Below are 20,867 nucleotides of genomic sequence, written 5' to 3' on the forward strand. Positions count from 1 at the left end.
GTGGATAAATAAGATTGTTTCAAGTAGGTGATGCTCCTTTAAACTCACCTGGGGCAAGTAACAGGTGTGGGCAATATAAAAATCACACCTGAGAGCAGATAAAAAGGAGAGAAGTTCACTTAGCTTTGATTGTGTGTGCCACACTAAGCACGGACAACAGAAAGAGTAGAAGAGAACTGTCTGAGGACTTGAGAACCAAAATTTTGGAAAAATATCAACAATCTCAAGGTTACAAGTCCATCTCCAGAGATCTAGATGTACCTTTGTCCACAGTGCGCAACATTATCAAGAAGTTTGCAATCCATGGCACTGTAGCTAATCTCTCTGGGCGTGGACGGAAGAGAAAAATTGATGAAAGGTTGCAACGCAGGATAGTCCGGATGGTGGGTAAGCAGCCCCAAACAAGTGCAAAAGAAATTTAAGCTGTCCTGCAGGCTCAGGGAGCATCAGTGTCAGCGCAAACTATCTATGGGCATGCTACCAGCCCTATCATTCTGATAAACATTTTCAATGTTCAATTATTGTTGTGTAATTGTACTGGTAAAAGCGTTACGTTAATGCATTTCTAGTTACTCTTCCACATTACAACAGCCACGTTTCAATGTTATAGTATTTTAAATAAGACTGACATAGTTTTTTAAATACCTTCATTGCATGCGCCAAACCCACCAAATCCAATTATTTTTTGTAACCAAAATTTACTTGAGAATAAACGGGATTCAGATATGTTTTCGGCACTTAAAAACTTGTATGGCTTAACAAATATCCCAGTTCCATCATAACTGGTGTAAAAAGAGAACCAAAATAATCTTATTTTCCATCGGAAGTATCTTTCAGCATTAGTTTAATGTAGTTTTCATGGTCAGCCTACGTGTGTCTCCACTGAGTCTTTGTGCTACGATGCACTTAGCGATCTACGACTGGTCTGGGGCTCTCGTTAATCTACGACGATTTTCAAGTGCCTCTTTAGCTACGATGGTTTCGGGAAACGGCCCGTACAACTAAGATCCATTGTACGATGGACTCTACGATCAATTTAGGCTTACAACGCTTTCGGGAAACACAGCCCTGGAGCAGTTTGCAAAGGAAGAGTGGTCCAAAATTCCGGATGAGAGGTGTAAGAAGCTTATTGATGGTTATAGGAAGCGACTGATTTCAGTAATTTTTTCCAAAGGGTGTCCAACCAAATATTAAGTTAAGGGTGCCAAGAATCATGACCAGCCTTGAGTTTTGTGTGATATTATGTCAAATTTGCTCTTTTTTTTTCTCCCTTTTTTTCCTCCCTTTTTTTTTCTTTTCAATACACACCAAAGGAATAAACATGTGTATAGCAAAACCTTTTTTTTCTGAAATACTTTTATGTGAGAAATACTTGATTTTCCGGAGACATTTCCGGGGTGCCAACAATTTCGGCCATGACTGTAATATGATTCAATTCGCTCATGTGTAAATATGCAAAATTCATTTATTTGTTATGTTTATCCGCTTTACAAAACATATTAGCATTTTATGATTACAATTGTTGTTCCCGCTGTGTCATGACTTAAGGATTGCTTAGGGGCGCACCCAAATTTTCTCTATGCAAGAAAAACCCTGGTTAATGACCTGTTTGAATTAACCTAGTTAGCTGCAAAATGTTCCTCCAGCTTTTTTTTCCCATAACACTTACTTTTTCCAGACTATTATTGCCCCTGTCCCAAAATTATGGGGATTGATATAATGCTAAGTGTTTTTCAAGGACCAAATTTGCAATTTGGCGTGGTTTCTCAAGGATGAGATGTTGGAGTGACGGCTGCTGGATAAGGGCCTGTCTTGATTTGATAAAAAATTATTTTTTTTCAGTGATGAAACTGTTCACGTTACTGTGCATCAGTTATGTTCTAACAATACTTTGCGATGACTTAAAGCTGGGTTAGGCAAGTTTTGCAAAGCTAGCTGTTTTAGCTTCTGTTTGACATGATTCAAACCAAAAAATCCCACCCCCTCCCTTCAAAGCGACTCCCACAAAACTACAGTGTTGCCCAATACACTCCGCATTGGGCAGAGTGCACGCTGGTAGGTAGACATATAGGTAGCCTGTCCTGCTCCAATGAATTGTCTAGTACCAAATTAGCTATTTAGCATGATTATTCAAGGATAAGGTGTTGGAGTGATGGCTGCTGGAAATGGGCTTGTCTTTTCTTAAGAGAAATATCTGTTTTTGATTCATGATGACTGTAAAAATAATTTACAGAATAACAGCTCTGAAAAGTGAAGCCAAGAGTCAGATGGGTGAGCAGTTAGGGAATCGGGCTATGAATCAGAAGGTTGCCGGTTCTATTCCTGGCATGATGTTGTGTCCTTGGGCAAGGCACTTCACCCTTCTTGCCTCGGGGGAATGTCCCTGTACTTACTGTAAGTCGCTCTGGATAAGAGCATCTGATAGATGCCTAAATGTAATGTAAAACATCTCGATCGCTCCCTGGTGGCTGGCTGCAGTATAGGTCATAAGTCTCGCCCCCTCCATGTTATCTGATGGGACATGAGCCAAACAAAAAAAAGTGCACATCTTTTTTTTTTCCAAAGATAGTTGCTGTCATTTTAGGTAGTTCTTATCACGCTGATCTCTGTTCAAGGGCAAATTATTTTGATCAGTTTGTTTTTTATTTGTTAATTGACCATATAAATAGGGCTGGTAAGTGCTCTCGATTGGGTCGGGCGATGGGTGGGACCTCGATACCGCGGCTCACCATCCGATCACTACTGTGCAGGATATTTTGGCTTCATTTTTTTACAGTGGAAGGAAGCGGAGATGCGTTGTTCATTCTTTTTACAGTATGTTCCAAACCTTTGCCCCCCAATGTACAGAAAACAGTGCACAAATAGGTTGCACATTAAAACATTTTGGGACTATAAACTCTTACAATGAACTTTTTTCTCACAATTATCAAACAGAAATCTGGGTGGCATGTATATTACAACATTGCCTGTGCCCATGATGCAGTCAGTGATTTAAGATGTCGTTTCATTGATTTGGTGTTAACTTAATAGGAGATTATTAAAACCTTTCAATTAGAGATATTACTACACATACACATGGATTATCAGTAAACGCATTAATTCATTCATTCACTGATCTATACATCAAATAAAGTGTTCTTTATTAATTTCTGAATTACCTATTGAAATGTTGTCCAGTAAGTAAGCCTTCATTTGATTGCCTTGCAAAACAATAGCAATCAAATCCCTGTAATACAGGGCTAAACCTCAGGCTACTAAACAAATGGATGGAGCATGAGTTTTTTGTGTACCTCCCCCCTTATAATACAATTATAATAGTTGGTTTTAATAAGTGATTTGCTGAATAAAAAACTGATTGACAATTGGTTCATGTGCCGTATTGATGAGAAGGGGGAACATTCAGCGCAACGTTTTTGCATAAAGTGCCTGTGTTATCTTTTGGGTCAAATCATTTTTCACGAACAGCACATACGAACATTGTCGCACATGGCACTGCACTCCTCTGAGGAATACATATGCCTTCATACAGTGCCCAGTTGTTGAGATAATCAAACCAAGACACACAGAGATTCCTGGAATTATATTTATTGTTTTACTTTGTCAAACACAAAAACTAACTTTTGTGTTGCAAAATAGAACTAGTGCGAATGCAGATGTCTGAAAGAGATATTGATATAGCAAAATTCCAGTAAAAGTTTTTTTATTCAGTTAAGACAAACTTCATATAACTAGTAGGGGTGCAACAATTCAACAAGCCCACGGTTTGGTTTGTATTGCAGTTTATGGGTCACGGTTTCAGTTTCGATTCGGTTTGTTTAGCACATTAGGGGGAAGAAAAAAAACATTACCTTTTCAGTGTTATATCTGTATTTTCTCTGCATGAATAACATGTCTTACATCCAGAGATTTGATAACATATGAAATCAACATTATTTCTGAAGCAAATATTACTCAGGATATTTAACCCTTGTGTTATCTTCAGGTCATTCTCACCCATCAGTCATTGTGACCCACCGTCATATTGCGACGCATACAAAAAAGAATTAAGCATTTTCTTTTACCCGTTGGGCTGTCTCAGACCCTCCACATTGCGACGGTTAAAATACAATTATTTTTATTTGTTTTTGTATTGGGTAAAATTGAGTAAACACAACAATGGTTCGTTATTAACCTTTAGGTCATGTGACCCGAAGGCAGCACAAGGGTTAAAGCAAACATAACAATTCTTCAATCTTTGTTTTTCCTTTCGCTAACCTTTCGCCTTCACATGCCATCTACCTTCGTATGATTTGCCTCTCTCCAGTTCCTTCCAGATCCGAAAAATCGTGGCTTACATGTAAAAACCGGGCCGTGGTTTGTGTGTTTAACAATTAGGTTTTTTTGCGGTTCGGGTTTTGCACCCCTAATAAGTAGGGCTAAATAAAACATTGCGTCAAAAGTTTAAGCTGAAGCCTAGCAGCATTTGTGGGTTCACTGTGTTTTTGTTTGTTTAGATACTTAGTTTTCTGCTTCCCCTAATGTAGTTGACATGTAATTGCTTTCTTTGAGATGTCACAGCAAAAGTCTTCACCTTAACATATATCTGTTGTTTCTTTGCCTCTTGGCCAGGGGGAGGACCACGCAGTATTTGACATGGGCGGATATGAGGAATACTTGCGCGAGCAGGTCGGGGACCGCTGGTTCCGCTACAACCCACGGCTCACCTGCATTTACTGTTGTAAGTCGTTCAACCAAAAGGGCAGTCTGGACCGCCACATGCGCCTACACATGGGCATTACTCCATTTGTCTGTCGCATTTGCGGGAAGAAGTACACACGCAAGGATCAACTTGAGTACCATATCCGCAAGCACACAGGCAACAAGCCTTTTCATTGCCACGTCTGTGGCAAGAGCTTCCCCTTTCAGGCCATCCTCAACCAGCACTTCCGCAAGAACCATCCTGGCTGTGCCCCTCAGGAGGTAGCCCACAGTGCCTCCCCAGAGACCACCACAGTCTCTGTCACCTCCAGAGGGGTTCACAATGAGGAGGGTTCACCCTGCCATGGGCAGCCTGAGGAAGGCAGCAGTGAAGGTAACTCCTTTGGAGAAGGAATCCTAGCATCGGTTTCCACTACAGGGCCTGATTGACAGAGAGAAAAAATAGACAACAGGGTTAGAGGGATACAGAGGGTAAGATTTTGAATTATTCAAACCGAAGACAACTGTAAAGGTTTTTATTAAAGAAGCTTGGACAGAAAAGGTTGAAAATGTAAGTGATAGGTTACAAATCTGTATGGAATTACATTTTTTGAATCTTTTCAATTATACAACATACAGAAGTTTCGAGCAATGCAACAGTAGTTTGCATTGTTATAATATAGAAAACTTTGCATTACATAGTGCATAAATTATATTTACGCTTTAAACCGCATCTACCTTCACAAAACAGATAAAGCTAACATAAGAAGAAATGCCACATACTCCAACAACCTCATATACCACTGAACACAGTGATATTTATTGTCTATTTTGCCTTGTCTATTTTTCTGTGTTACAGTTTTATACTTTTTACTATGGATATTCATAAGATAATGGGGTTTACTTGTCGGAATTTTGACAAATTAATTAACTTTGCCAAAATACTTGAACTGAGTTTCTAAAAATAAATTATTTTTGCCTTGAGACAATCTTGAGTGATTTAGGAATGTGATGGATTATCTGGCTTTCTTTCACATACTTGCCAATACTTATTGTGCAACAAACGCTTAAATGCAACAGAAAAAAGCATTCACTTTGAAAAAAAGACAACAAAAAACTTCAAATTCTTCTTAACCTCTTTCGCCCTGACATATTTAAAATAAACATATCTCCACAGCAATTTATCTGTTAAAGATTATGACTTTAGGATGACAATGTGGGCATTACTATGCCTGAGCAACAGATGGAATGGTTGATAATCCTTTGTTTTTTTGTTTGTTTGTTTTTTTACCCCAAAGAAGGTATTTCTAAATGTGCTAGATGATAAAAGTCATAGAAAGTTCCGAATTTCTTTAAACGTTGTCCATCAAGACATTTCTGGGGAGATACAAATGGTTGTTTATTCAGGCTTTGAAACATATTTTTACATAACTTTCAGGTAAAAGAGGTTAAGTAAAGACTATAGCAATGAAAAGTTAATATATTGTAAAGAAATATAATGACTTGTCCCTGTGGAAATGTGTAAAATTCAAATGAAGCCATATACCTTTCAATGCATATTGAAATTCCAGAACACATGGAAACTTGATTATCTTCAACCTCAGATAAGCTACAATACATCTGTTACCTCGTCACTACGCAATACAGCTCTCCTCCAAACAGATTGGATGATGCACTCAAATTGTTTCTCCCATTTGTATGTGCTGGTTAACTGTTAACTAGTTTTATAAGTGAAATTTTTGCTAGTTGGGTCTTCAAAATATTTCTAACTTGTATATATAAGGGGGGAAACTAGACAAACCTGAGGAGAAAGGACAAATAAGGCCTTGTGGGTTTAACATTGCCCCAAGACAGCAGGAGCCCAATAGAGCCATGGATTTCTTATCACCACCAAGAAAGACTGAAGCCTGCTCTATGGTCTCATCTGGAAATTAATCTACAAACCAAGGAGGCTTCCTTGAAACCAAAGGAATTGAGTGGAGGAGATTAACTAGCTATGTCTATCACTTGCAAAGGGGAGGACTAAAACATATTTTTAAGAAGTATGTAAAGCGATACAGACATTTAAGTTAAATAGAACCTAATTTACTTTTTGGATATTTTTTTTCAAGGGCAGTAGCACATTAGTTGCTATTCTCATTTTAGACAGAGCTGTGAATCATTTGTGGGTGACTGAGTGAAACAGGTTTTTTGTAACCAAATGGTGAAAAACAGCTACTGATATGTTCACTGTATGATTTTGTTTATTTATTATCATTTTTATACTGTTACTAGACAGATTGTTACAGTATCCCTCAGTCTGTTTTCTTCAGGCAAAACAGGTGCACACGACACCTGTTTATATCAGGTATATTTTGTTTACTCTCCTTAATATTAAGTTAACACTCCTTTGTATTAAGACAACAAAAGTACTGAGTTTTACCTAGAATCTTGTACTCAAAATACCACATCATCAAGCTTGATTAATCATCAACATCTTGTAAACATGCCTGTATTAACATTTCTTTATGATGTACCGTATTTTTGGGAAAACAAGCCGCATTTTCTATAACCCGCACCTCACCAGAATGGGAGCTTTATGTTTGTAAATCGGATTTTAACCCGTACTGAAATATATACCGCAGTTGATACGGGTACAATGATACCAAGCAATGCACGAGTAGGCTATAGGTGATCTTACAGCATGCCGAAACACACTTCAGTTGTGGAAAGTATGTCCATGTGTGGCAAAATCCATTGTTATGTCTACAAATTATTTTAGATATAGTATAAGTTTAGCTAGCTTGCAAATCCTTAGGATAACCTACCGAGGTTGAATTAGCCAATGTCGTTAGCGATGCTAGCTAAGGCCGTGTTCGCACTTGACTTCTTTTTTTAGAAAAAAGCGCTGCCTTCAGCGCCTTTTGAGCACTTTCAGCGCGAGAATTCTGTAACCTGAACGGGACTCATACATTCTACCGATACATTATTATCCGTTATTTTTGGCTGGTTACTTATTGATAGCTAGCTACTATGACGAATGAAATGCAATTACTTGCTTTAGCTTTGTCTTTTGAGGAGCCATAGCCTGGTAACTAAGGTAGAAGGTTACTAGGGAAGGTACACGCGTACCTACTCTCCTCGTCCTGCAGCTGTCAGAAAGGTGCTTGACGTCACCCAACGCTTTTCTGAAAAGTTGAGAAAATTGAAATCAAAAAGGCATTGGGCGCTGCGCTTTTTTTGAAGTTTTTAAAAGGCGGCCGCTTTTTTTAAATGCGTCCGCCTTTTCCCATAGGGTTGCAGGTAAAAAAGGCGCTGAAGGCAGCGCTTTTTTCTGAAAAAATAAGTCAAGTGTGAACACAGCCTAACGTTGGTTTCCTAGTTGTATATAACATTTCACTGGGTCTTGCAGCTGTTTGATTTACTGAAATTATTATGAAAAAATAGGTTCTACTAGCCATTTGCCAACTTTAGCAAGTCACTGTATTTCCAAGCCCTGATACTGTAACTGAGACGACACAGTAAATAATTCCTCTTTCAATAAGCCTACGTTCCAGTGTTGAGCCTTCAATTAGCTGCACGGTCTGTAGAGATCTTGGGACAAAGGCACTTTTTTGTTCTAAAACCAGGCTATAAGCCGTACAACCACAAAACTGTAAAATCGGGGGACAAGCCACGATTTTATTTCTGAAAAATACGGTAAATAGAATTGCCATAGCTTTTCTCATCTTAAACTAATTTGTGGCAAGCTTGATAAACGTATCAGCATGGTGACATTCTTTACAATCTTAGTCTTAGCATTTAAGGCGATATTGAGACGTGCACATACCCAAAGTTTAGTTGAAAGGGATACAACCCATTGAAAGTAGGGTTAATTGTTATTTTTCATTTTCTTTACAAAAAACATAACTTGGAGGGCCTGTAAGCAATCCTGTCTACAGAAGAAAAAATCTGTCCAGTAGCAAGGGACAGAGACATCATTCAATTTAGGGTAGGGCTGCTAACCCCATCAAGTTTTTGTTGTTAAAGTAGGTCAAAGATATCTATACAGAACAATGCATCCAAACATCCCAAATCTGCATGAGAAAGAACATGATCTGATTAATGTGAAGTGTCCAGATAATGAGTTTCCAAGTAATTACAGCTTAAAAAATCTCACCATACATTCCACATTCGCTGCATTCCTCCTTGCTTTTTAGCTAGGTTCAGCCATGTGCATCGAATAAATAATAAATATTTTGGTCAATATTTGTTTTTAAGGGCCTCTTTTTACTTTCTCAGAACACTGCAATTACTTACAGGTATGGATTTACTGCCCCCCCCCCCCCCCCACACATGGCAATGCATTTTTATTTGGCGTTTACAATGCCAAATATGACTTATACTAGAATGTACATGCAACTCATGCCAAAAATGATTTCGATGATGATTTAAAATGAGGAACATCTCACTTTTCTTGGGATTTTATGTATTTGTCTGTTGTCTCATCAGATATTCATAACTTATTTTCCATGTCACGACTGAAATAATTGTTAATATGCAATGACACTGATGCATATATAATAATATTGTTGTAAGCCACAAAATAAACAACCTAGATACAGCACTTTGAAAAAGTATTGAGCCCTCACTGTTTTACACGAATAATTCCCACTACCTTGGACTTCATGAATGCCACACTTTAGTATAGTCGCAATTATTATTATTTTTAAACATAAAAAATTCCTCTTGATCAGTGGAACCACATCTCGCAGCTGTCGCAGTTAATACATCTGTTTCACAATGTGAATGCATATTTTTCACAATGTGATGGATCAAGATTTGTCCATTCCTGCCAGGTTCCCGTGCCAGATTAGGGAATGGTGGTGGAGTCAGTTTTAATGTCTTGCAACAGATGTTCAAAGGAGTTAAGGTATGGACTGTGTCTGGGCTGCTCATGGACATATATTTTCTTCATTTTCATCTTAATCTTTCATCTTAAGCAACTAAGTGTTGATCTGGCTGTGTGAGACAAACTTCGTCCCCACTTTCTTACCATTAATCCAGATTTCAGATTGCTTTTGAAAAGAATCCAGAGAGCATGATACCATGAATACCATACTTTAGTATGAATGGTATTACCTGGCTGATGGGCAGTGTTAGATTCATGCTTCAACATTTCAAGCCCAAAAGTCCTACTTTAGTCTCATCAGACCACAATACTTTTTACCACATCTTTGAAATATCTTCCAGAAGACATTTTATGGACAATCCTTTTCAGTCTTGCCATAAAGGCACTTTTGGTGCAGATCCTTGTAGATTGTTGAGCCATGAACGTCATTTTAAATCAAAGCAAGGCTGTAGTTTTGTTTTTCCACATACTGAATAATAGACTACACTGAGCTCTAATATATGTTCGGCGTCTTTAAGATGGTGTTGTTGATCTATGTTTCTGTATAATTTATCACTCTTTTGTAGACGTTTTGTTTAGTGGAAAATGTCTGTCATACCTCTCAAAAAGTATGTATCCTCTTTATTAATGAAACAATACGAGGTCAAATATTGCACTTAATGAGCGAAGCCTAGTTCAGACATGGCACTCGGGCAGTGCGCCTCATTACGCTCATTAACTACACCTATGTTAGCCTGCTTCAAGCCCATTGGCCCACGTCCAATAAGGCGGTATTATTATGCAGCAGATATTCCTACATTCACTCCCGGTTTCTGTATTACTATGCTGCTGCCACCCTCCAGCATCTCTCCCATGTTGGCCGGGTTTCCCAGATTTGTTAAGAAGCTCTTAACGCTAAAAGCTGCTTAAGAGCGTTCTAAGAACGCTGTAGAACGCTCTTAGCGTTAAGAGCTTCTTAATGAATCTGGGAAACCCGGCCGTTGTCTGTAACAAAATGTCCAGGTCTATGTTTAACAATAAATGGTCAAATGAATGTCTTGACTGAACTACTTAACAGTCTGGAAAAAACTTGTATATACTTAAACTGTACAGACAATAACATTTGACAATACTTTTGGGGGCTGAATACCTTTTCAAGCAATAAAGCCCAAAATATTATCTGTGACTATATTTTCATTAACAGGGATATGTGAAACACTGTTATAGACCTTGGCCGGGTTTCCCAGATTCGTTAAGAAGCTCTTTACGTTAAGAGCTTCTTAGGAGCGCTCTAAGAGCGTTCTAGAGCGTTCTTAGAACGCTCCTAAGAAGCTCTTAGCGTTAAGAGCTTCCTAACGAATCTGGGAAACGCATTTCAAAACATTTTTTTTCTTAAACTATTATTCCTTCCCAGAAGAAACCTCCATAGACCTCTAGAGATGTGGGGTTAATGTGTAACCTTAGACATTTGGACATTAAATGCAGCTGCATGCTGTGTTTGCAAGCATGATCTACAACAATGACTTGCATAAGAAAATTGTATCGTGGGCATCGTTAGACCCGTTTTACTGGGGCACATGTCCCAGTATAAATCTGCTGTGCCCCAGTAAAATCTAAAGTTTGAACAATTTACTTTATTAGTCAGTGCATTAATTAAGATTGATAATCCCGGAAAAAATAAACGCATTATCCCAATCAACGCTTGTAAAAGTGAAACCGAAAACACAAACCGATGCACACAGAATTCCATGTCAGCGCGCTCTTCTGAACTTGCCAAATAGCCACTGCAGCACGCACACAGAAGTCCAGGTGTTGGACTCAGCACACAAGTCAGAATTGAGGTAGGCTTAGAAAACATTAAAAAACTAAAGATAGTTTTAAATTATACGCCTACTGATCATCTTGATGACACTAAAACGTCAAAACAATATGACATTTGCGCTCAAATTAATGCGAAAAAAACTATTGATGTCCCCGCCAAAGCTGATATCAAACTTGCGTCCCTGAACTGTTGTTAAGTGGGTTAAGCAAAGGCAGTTTCTATAGCCTAGTAGTTCATTGTGCGCAGCGAGCTTGAAAAAAAAAAAAAAGGATATGAATAGGGGCCTGTGCCCCAGTCGAGTTTTATGTTTAACAACGCCTGATGTGGGTTGTGTTTCTTACATTTACATTTATGCATTTAGCAGACGCTTTTATCCAAAGCGACTTCCAAGAGAGAGCTTTACAAAAGAGCATAGGTCATCATCATCATCATCATCATCTGCCGCTTGTCCGGGGATCGGGTCGCGGGGGCAGCGACCTAAGCAGGGAGGCCCAGACTTCCCTCCCCCCGGCCACTTCCGCCAGCTCTTCCTGGGGGACCCCAAGGCGTTCCCAGGCCAGCTGAGAGACATAGTCCCTCCAGCGTGTCCTGGGTCTTCCCCGGGGCCTCTTCCCAGTGGGACGTGCCCGGAACACCTCACCAGGGAGGCGTCCAGGAGGCATCCTAATCAGATGCCCGAGCCACCTCAGCTGGCTCCTCTCGACGCGGAGGAGCAGCGGTTCTACTCTGAGCCCCTCCCGGATGACCGAGCTTCTCACCCTATCTCTAAGGGAGAGCCCGGACACCCTACGGAGAAAGCTCATTTCGGCCGCTTGTATTCGCAATCTCGTTCTTTCGGTCACTACCCATAGTTCGTGACCATAGGTGAGGGTAGGAACGTAGATCGACTGGTAAATAGAGAGCTTCGCCTTTCGACTCAGCTCCTTCTTCACCACGACGGACCGAGAGCATAGGTCACTGATCATAACAACGAGGTAGTCCCAAACATTGCAAGCAGCCAAAACATGAAGCATATATTGTGAAAAAACTAAACAAGTGCCAAACGGAAGAGCCATAAGAGCATGCAGTTATACAAGTTACAAATTAAAACAACATGAATCACAAAAAGTGCAGGACAGTACCTGTAGAAAAACTATTAACAGTAAAATATTTCACAGCGAGTTCAAGACTTAACTTCGTTATAACTAACCTACAAGAGCAACACTCTTGTCACTCAATAAGAGTCATTGTGATCCTGGAGGAAACTAACATCAGGTCCAGTCAAGCATTCCTAAGTGCCGTTGTACTCCCGGAACAAATGTGTCTTGAGCTTTTTCTTGAAGGTGGGGAGACAGTCAGTGTCCCTGATGGAGGTAGGGAGCTGGTTCCACCATTGGGGGGCCAGGCAGGAGAAGAGCTTGTGTTGGGACCGGGCGGTCTTGAGCAGTGGGACCACCAGGCGGTTGTCTGAAGAAGACCGTAGGTGACGGGTGGGGGTGTAAGGTTGCAGGAGAGACTTGATGTAGTCGGGTGCAGTCCCGTTCACTGCTCGTAGGTCAGTACCAGGGTCTTGAATCTGATACGGGCGTTGATAGGTAGCCAGTGGAGAGAGATGAGGAGCGAGGTAACATGGGAGCGTCTGGGTAGATTGTAGACCAGGCGGGCCGCTGCAATCTGAATCCTCTGAAGAGGGCGGGTTGCGCATGCTGGGAGCCCGGCAAGCAGCGAGTTTCAGTAGTCCAACTTGGAGAGGACCAGTGCTTGGACTAGCAGCTGGGTGGAGTGCTCAGACAGGTATCTCCTGATCGTCCGGATGTTGTAGAGGGTGAATCTACAAGACCGGGAGACTGCGGCAATGTGGGCCGTGAGGGAGAGCTCGTCATCCATGGTAACCCCAAGGTTCCTGGCAGAGGATGAAGGGGTCACCGTCACAGATCCCAGGAGGATTGACAGATCGTGGGAGATGGAGGGTTTAGCCGGGATGATGAGAAGTTCTGTTTTGGCGAGGTTCAGCTGGAGGTGGTGAGAGGTATTGCTTAAAACCAAGCAGGGGTTGTTAGCATTTACTGATAATCCATATGGATGTGCAGTAATATCTCCAATTGAAAAGTTTTAATAATCTATTAAATTAACACCAAATCTTTTAACTGACATCTTAATCACCGACTGCATCACGGGCACAGGCACTGTTATAATATAAATGCCAACCAGATTTCTATTAGGTAATTGTGAGAAAACAGAAAAGTTCATAGTCACAATTCTTTTTATGTGCAACCTATTGTTAAATCAAATAAAAATCACTTTTTTCTCATCTTGATAGCAACCATCTAAAGGTTTGTCCGAAATATGAAATCAATCCGACATCTGTGGACGTCACAAGTCTGTAATAAACACAACAACTCATTAAGACCGTTCCAAGACTAATGATTGGACTTGCTACTTATATGTCTACCTACCCGTGGGCACTCTCTGCCCCTGGAATCAATGCGCTTTACTGTAGTTTTGTGGGAATGGCTTTGAAGGGATGGGGTAGGATATTTTTGTTTGAATCATGTCAAACAGAAGCTAAAATAGCCAGCTTCGCAAAACTTGCATAACACAGCTTTAAGTCATCACAAAGTATTGTCCGAACATAACTGATGCATAGTAAAGTGAACAGTATCATCACACTTAGAAAGAAGTAATTTTTAATCAAATTAAGACAGGCCCTTATCCAGCAGCCATCACTCCAAAATCTCATCCTTGAGTACATTACATTACATTTACATTTATTAATTTAGCAGACGCTTTTATCCAAAGCGACTTCCAAGAGAGAGCTTTACAAAGTGCATAGGTCACTGATAATAACAACAAGATAGCCCCACAGCATTGCGGGTAGTCAAAAACAAGAAGTACACATTGTAAACAACCAAAAAAATAGTGCTAAAGGGAAGAAACCATAAGAGCATGTAGTTAAACAAGTTACAATTACACAACATGAATCTCTAAGTGCAAGTGTACCTGTAGGAAAGCAATAAAAATAGGATTAACTAAAATAGAATACAACAGTTTAAATCAGATACCACTAACCAACAATACAAGAGCAACAGTATAAGCAAGAGTCATTGTGATCCTTGAGGAAACTAGCGTTGGGTTCAGCAAACCATTCCTAAGTACCGTTGTACTCCCGGAACAAGTGCGTCTTGAACCTTCTCTTGAAGGTGGAGAGACAGTCTGTAAGAGTAACCATGCTAAATTGCTAATTTGGTACTAGAAAATCACTTACCATCATATCAAACCACATTGAAAGTTATTTGGTTTCAGAGATTATTTTTTTCCGCACTCTATGGAATTCCAGGATCTTGACTTTTTCTTGATATGTGTTTAATCACCCTATATTTTACAATTTTCTAAATCATACCAGGGAAAGCTAATTTAAGGCTATTTTGCTTGTGTTTTGGTTTAATTGCGCATTCAGCAATTATTTTCCCTGCCTTTCAAGCAGAAAGAAATGAAGAACATTAACGTAGGCTACATGTTTTGCTAGTATAACTGGATCAAATTACACCATTAAATGTTTATGATGTCCCTGTGTGTTTATACTTTTGACTGGGGACAACAACGCAATCTTGTCAGCCGACTATAACATGTTGATAATGTCGGGCTACTAGACCAACTGCAGTTAGCACGTAGCACATGTTTGACATCCTTCAGCCAATAACTTACGTTTTGCTGAATGATTGAAGGGTTAGACAACAAATGCGATAATGAAATAATCACTGACTAACAACATGGAAATAAACGACAGATTGACAAAGGCATGTTCATTTTAGACTGTGCCTTTGCTCCATGCAACAAGCGCCATCTAGCGATCATAAGATGTCAGTAACAACGCCCCTGTTTGTAGACTTAGGGGTCTATGTCTGGTCCCATCCCCATATTAGGTTGAATGTTTGGATAGGACTCTGTATGCCGTGCCAAAGATTGTCATTTAGACAATCAAATTGCTGTGCCATTGGAACAAAAATCACGTTTTAAATATTGGACCCTGGCAAAGCACTTTTTAAGTATATTGCACACATTTTATTCAGCACATTACTTACTGGACCAACCCACAACAAAGGTCATACCTTAGATTTGGTCAAAATGTTTGAATCTCATTTATGTCATCGATTCTAGATCTAACTGTGTCAGATTACTGTTGTATCTCTGTCAATGTATTAAATGTAAACACTTTCTGTAGAACTTAAATAAATAAATAACTGATTGTCACTTAAACTGATTCTGATGCCTAAACCTTGTGAGTAGTATGTGGAAAGGATGAAATACAGTTGATTTGAGACCTGTTTTAAGGCCGATTTATACTACTCTGACTCCGTTACGGACGGACAGACGGACTCGGATGGATTGGTTAAATTTATAGTACTCCAAAGGCTGTGGGTGCTGAAAATAATTCACTGCCAGAAGAGTAGGTGGCGCTGCACTGCGATGCTAGCTAGGTTATCGAGAAGTCAGAGCAAATTTACAAATGAGCCGTTTCATCAATAAAATAAGCATATTTTCAGCAACTACACTGCCTATTTCTCGTCACATTTTAATTCAGATGCTGATTTACATGTACTGTTTAGCTGAAATATGAATTGTAAACTTACAGCAATGGCGGTCAAAGGATTCTGTTTATCTTGTTGGTCACGGCAACCCCGCCCCTGACGCAAGCGGTTCTTAATACGGACCAATCAAAGCCAAGGGGTATCCGTAAAATGACGGATGGACGGATAGTCAGGAAAATACGGAGGTGCACGTAGAGCTCTCCGAGGGGCTCAAAGAGAACTCGGAGAGGGCGTTTCACGTCGGACATGGCGTTCCCTGTGTCCGTGAAAATGGAGTTGTATAAATCGGCCTTTAGAAAGATGGCCTTGTATGTGTTGTTCGAGTGAAATAAAAGTTTTGCAAACGGCATAGTAGTCATCAATTTCTCAAAAAAGTTATTGACTTTCATGCAGGATTCCAACTCATAGTAGAGATAATTTGTCTTTCTGAAAAAACTGTAAGTATTTGTTTTAGTTAATAATTAGTTAATGATTTGTGAATGTATCATTATGTTATGACTTTACCTGGGGAGGCACATGACTATTAACAAATGATTAAGTACCATATGAGGTTATGGTTGTTGAGTATTGATGTGGACTAGCCACACACCATCCGCACTACGTTTGTTCTGTGGAACAGTTGCACAGTCCGGTTGTCGATGTCTGGCAGAAATCCATGGATGCCGCCATTGTGGTAATTAACACATGAATTAGCGATATTACCATTAGTTTACCGTTAACTCAGGGTTTTAGTTCACACAGTTAACTAACAGTATTAGTTTGCATGTTTAAAGTAATTAACTCACCTGTCAGTTCATGTGTTACATTTACATTTATTCATTTAGCAGACGCTTTTATCCAAAGCGACTTCCAAGAGAGAGCTTTACAAAGTGCATAGGTCACCGATAATAACAACAAGATAGCCCCAAAGCATTGCAGGTAGCCAAAAACAGAAGTACACATTGTGAACAACCAAAAAATAAGTGCTAAATGGAAGAAACCATAAGAGCATGTAGTTAAGCAAATTACAATTACACAACATGAATCTCTAAGTGCAAGTGTACCTGTAGGAAAGCAATAAAAATAGGATTAAATATAATACAACAGTTTAAATCAGCTACCACTAACCAACAAGAGCAACAGTCTAAGCAAGAGTCATTGTGATCCTTGAGGAAACTAGCGTTGGGTTCAGCAAACCATTCCTAAGTACCGTTGTACTCCCGGAACAAGTGCGTCTTGAGCCTTCTCTTGAAGGTGGAGAGACAGTCTGTGTCTCTGATGGAGGTGGGGAGTTGTGTTAATATGTTTGTGTTAATAATGTGTTAATATCGATAGGAATTGATCCATGATGCCGGATTTAATTAATAGTAAATCATATGTGATTTACTGATTAACACATGTGTTAAATATCTATGCATAATTAAGTACCTTCTGAGTTATTATTAACTTATTCATTCATTAGTTAAAGCATTAGTGAAAACTCATTAATGCCCCCTAAAAAAGTGAAGTAAAGTGTTACCAATTAAATGCTTGGAAATTGATATACAAGAAGACATTGATGAGGCAGACTGGAAAAAGGCTTGCCAAAAAGCACAAACAAACAATAAATACAAGGTTCTAATTACTTCAGTATCTATGGTTTATGAGAACGTACACAACTCCTGTCAAACTTCATTATATATCTGCTGATATTCCAGCTGTATGTGCTAAATGTTTACACGAGAAGGGTTCTCTGTATAAGGGTTAGTATATATAAGGGTTAGTCTGTATAAGGGTACTCACTATCTTTGGGAATGTCCAAAAATCCAAAGGTTCGTCCAACTTCACGAATAACATCCGTAAGCCATGGGCAGGGGGGAGAAGATCGTGCAGGCCTGGTAGACAGGGGACAGAGAGAGTCAAGTGATGCAGTTAAAGTGGTTAGCAAGGTGTCGGTGGCAGTGTTAGTGGGGTGGGACGAGAACTCGTCAATGGGAGGGAGGGAGGATGTTACAATAGAGGAGAAGTGGGAGGGGGATAGGGAGCGGAGGTTGCGCCGGAAAGTTACGAGGGGAGGGGAGGTAGGAGGGGTTGGAGGGAGAGAGACAGAGAATTGGATCAAGTAGTGATCAGAGATGTGCAGTGGGGTTACAGAGGATTTACCAAAACCTAACCAAAACTGACCTTTATGGATGTACAAACATTTATCAAGGACTACACTGTTCATGGACACTACAAGGATGGTAGGATGGTAGGATGATAGGAATTGATGTGTGTATTTACTGATGTGTGTATTTACTAACAAAACCATTTATCATGTGGTGTAGATAGATTTTGATGTATAACCAATACATTAACCTTCTAAGGCCATGATCCCAAAAGTTAAATTCCATTGACACCTATCTGTGAATCAGCTTGGAAAACACTCAATCTCAGGAATTGACCAATGAACTGTTTTACAAAGACACTCCCTCTTTTTCGGATTATTAAAACCAACAAAGAACATTCAAAAGGATCTTGCCAAGCTTCTCCTTTGAATTAATTTGGCTAGTGATTGCAACGCTATCAGACAAGTTATACCAAAAGAAGTAGACAAACCGCAATTCTAATTGCGACCTGACTGAGATAAAACTCGATCTCACCGGATTCAAAGGAATTCTTTTGACAAAAGGACCTTTGATCGAACTATACAGACTCCTACAGCCTCGAACTTAGACACAGCCCGCTTCGACCCACAAATCAACACACTGACAAAAGTGAATGTATAGCTATATTTTTTGTGACATTGGCATGAAGTTAGTGTGACAGGTATGTAACAGCCGTAGCCACCCTCCATCACTACAAGGCTCGTTCGCCACTCACTGGGCTCGAACGCATGACCTCCGACTTGCCAAGCATGATCCCTACCAGCTACGCCAAAGAAAAGCTAGCTATTCGTTGACGTGGGTGGCCTCTTACATACCTGAGTGAGTTTCACAGGTTCACACCCGTTGCATTCATCCCTCTGAAATTCACTCTGGTGGTTAGTTAGTGCTAACTCGTGAATCCGGGTCACGGCACCAATGTGACGGGTATGTAACAGCTGTAGCCACGCTCCGTCACTACAAGGCTCGTTCGCCACTCACTGGGTTCGAACGCACAACCTCCGACTAGCCAAGCATGACCACTACCAGCTACGCCAAAGAAAAGCTAGCTATTCGTTGACGTGGGTGGCCTGTTACATACCCGAGGAGTGAGTTTCACAGGTTCACACCCGTTAAATTGGCATGAAGACTATTCTCATGAGGGGCCTTCGTTTACTCTACTCTACAAAGTGAGACTGGTAACATTGACTGGTATTGCCGATCTAGACTGAGACACCTTCGTGTGTTGTATTCATTGTTTGATTGCATCATTTCTTATGAATACACTACAAAGAACTTGGTCTGGTATTTAACCTTGCATTCTTCTCCACTCAAATTAGAACACAACATTACCGCTAGACTCTTCCAGTTACCAGACAAGGCCTGATTCTTTTCCCCTCTTCCCGCTTTTTTTATCTTTCCATTGTTCCAATTGTTCATATTGTTGTCCAACTCTAATACTAATTACACAATGTTGGTAACGAACGGCCTTTCCATGTTATTACCTTGATGAAAACGAATGAAAATAAACTGATTGATCTGTTGAGCTAGCATGCCCGTAGTTGTTTTGTTTGTTTGAGAGAAACGAGTTGTCACGCGTTGCACGCAACACACGTTGCAGGTGCAGACATAGTCTACCCAGAGAGAACCCCCAAGTCGATTTCTAAAATCAGCGAGAAATTCAAGGAGATGGAGGACATCAATTAAATTCTCGAAGTTAAAAAGCACAGGGAGTTGTATGACCCCCTGCAACAATTTTACAAGGACAACGTAGAGAAGGATCAATGCTGGGATATAGCCAATGCCATGTTTATGTACCATGTCAGTAAAAAAGGAAAGCTCTGAGTAGCTGAAAGACTTGGTGACCGGCGCGGAGAAATGCGAGTCTGGTATGAACAGCTTTTGCTCAGTCGTAGCCGATCGTAGCCGATCGCGGTGCTTCCCGGCGCATCCAGGCGCTTCGCAGCCAGTGTGTCCCAGCCCTTATCCAGAAGTACATGTCACACAACAGTCTCCCTTGGCAGGTTCTCCATGTCCCTCTCCGCTCCTCATACAACTCTAGTCAATGGTGCAGTTCACACCAGACACGCCATGGCACGTTTCGGAAGCGACTCAGGGCATACAGCGCAACTTCACAAGAGATAGGTTGCTTTTTTTTTAATTACGGAGGTTGTGTCCAAGCCGTAAGGTAAAATACAAAATAAAAGTCCCAAAATCGGGAGCCTGTTCCATAAAGCTCCCGGTCACTTCAAAATAAAAACACATTAAAACACTGTGTACATTTGAACACTGTGTGCGGACTCACGATTGTATTTCACTTTACTACTTCAGTGGCAAAAAGCCAAAAATCTAAGGATTGTACATCATGGATGATGTGAGATTCATCCTAGAAGTTGAGCAACACTACTTGTATGACACCACAAAAGCGATGTCAGAGAGAGGGCCGGTTGGAGATTCAAGCGGGCCGCTATTTTTGACCATCCCAACCCCGTCGGCCCACCGGGGATTCCCCCTGTATCTCCGATGGCCAGTCCGCCCCTGGGACAGGAGGTCGCTGAGGACAGGGTCGAGAACCTAGCCAGCTATTCTGGCAAAACATGTAGCCAAATGTTCTTTATTTATTGTCACAACACGGTCCAAGTAGGCATACGTAAAAATGAAATCTAAATCGTTTGGAAATTCTAGGCCAGTGTTTCCCAACCTTTTTTCAGTCATGGCACCCTTAGAAAAGTTTCAAAATGTTGTGGCATGGCCGGCCATTGAACGGCCGTAGGTAAGAACAAGCTCTGATGTTCCGCTCCCATTTCCCTGCATAAAATCGAATATAGACGACTCTTCAGTGGGCGTGCCTTGATGAAATTAACTTATCT

The 20,867-nt window shown here is 40.4% G+C and overlaps 1 protein-coding gene across 1 annotated transcript in view; it reads left to right on the plus strand.

The window, feature by feature from the left end:
• The window catches only part of zbtb37 (zinc finger and BTB domain containing 37), a 33,556-nt gene extending 23,111 nt beyond the window's left edge, over positions 1 to 10,445 (plus strand). Inside the window, 1 exon segment of the mRNA XM_047049549.1 lies at positions 4,609 to 10,445. Within this exon segment, the coding sequence (XP_046905505.1) occupies positions 4,609 to 5,127 (519 nt within the window). The 3' untranslated portion in view covers positions 5,128 to 10,445.
• The last annotated feature ends 10,422 nt before the right edge of the window (positions 10,446 to 20,867 follow it).

The sequence above is a fragment of the Hypomesus transpacificus genome, chromosome 26 (genome assembly GCF_021917145.1).
Source record: "Hypomesus transpacificus isolate Combined female chromosome 26, fHypTra1, whole genome shotgun sequence".
In the NCBI taxonomy this organism is placed as follows: domain Eukaryota; kingdom Metazoa; phylum Chordata; class Actinopteri; order Osmeriformes; family Osmeridae; genus Hypomesus; species Hypomesus transpacificus.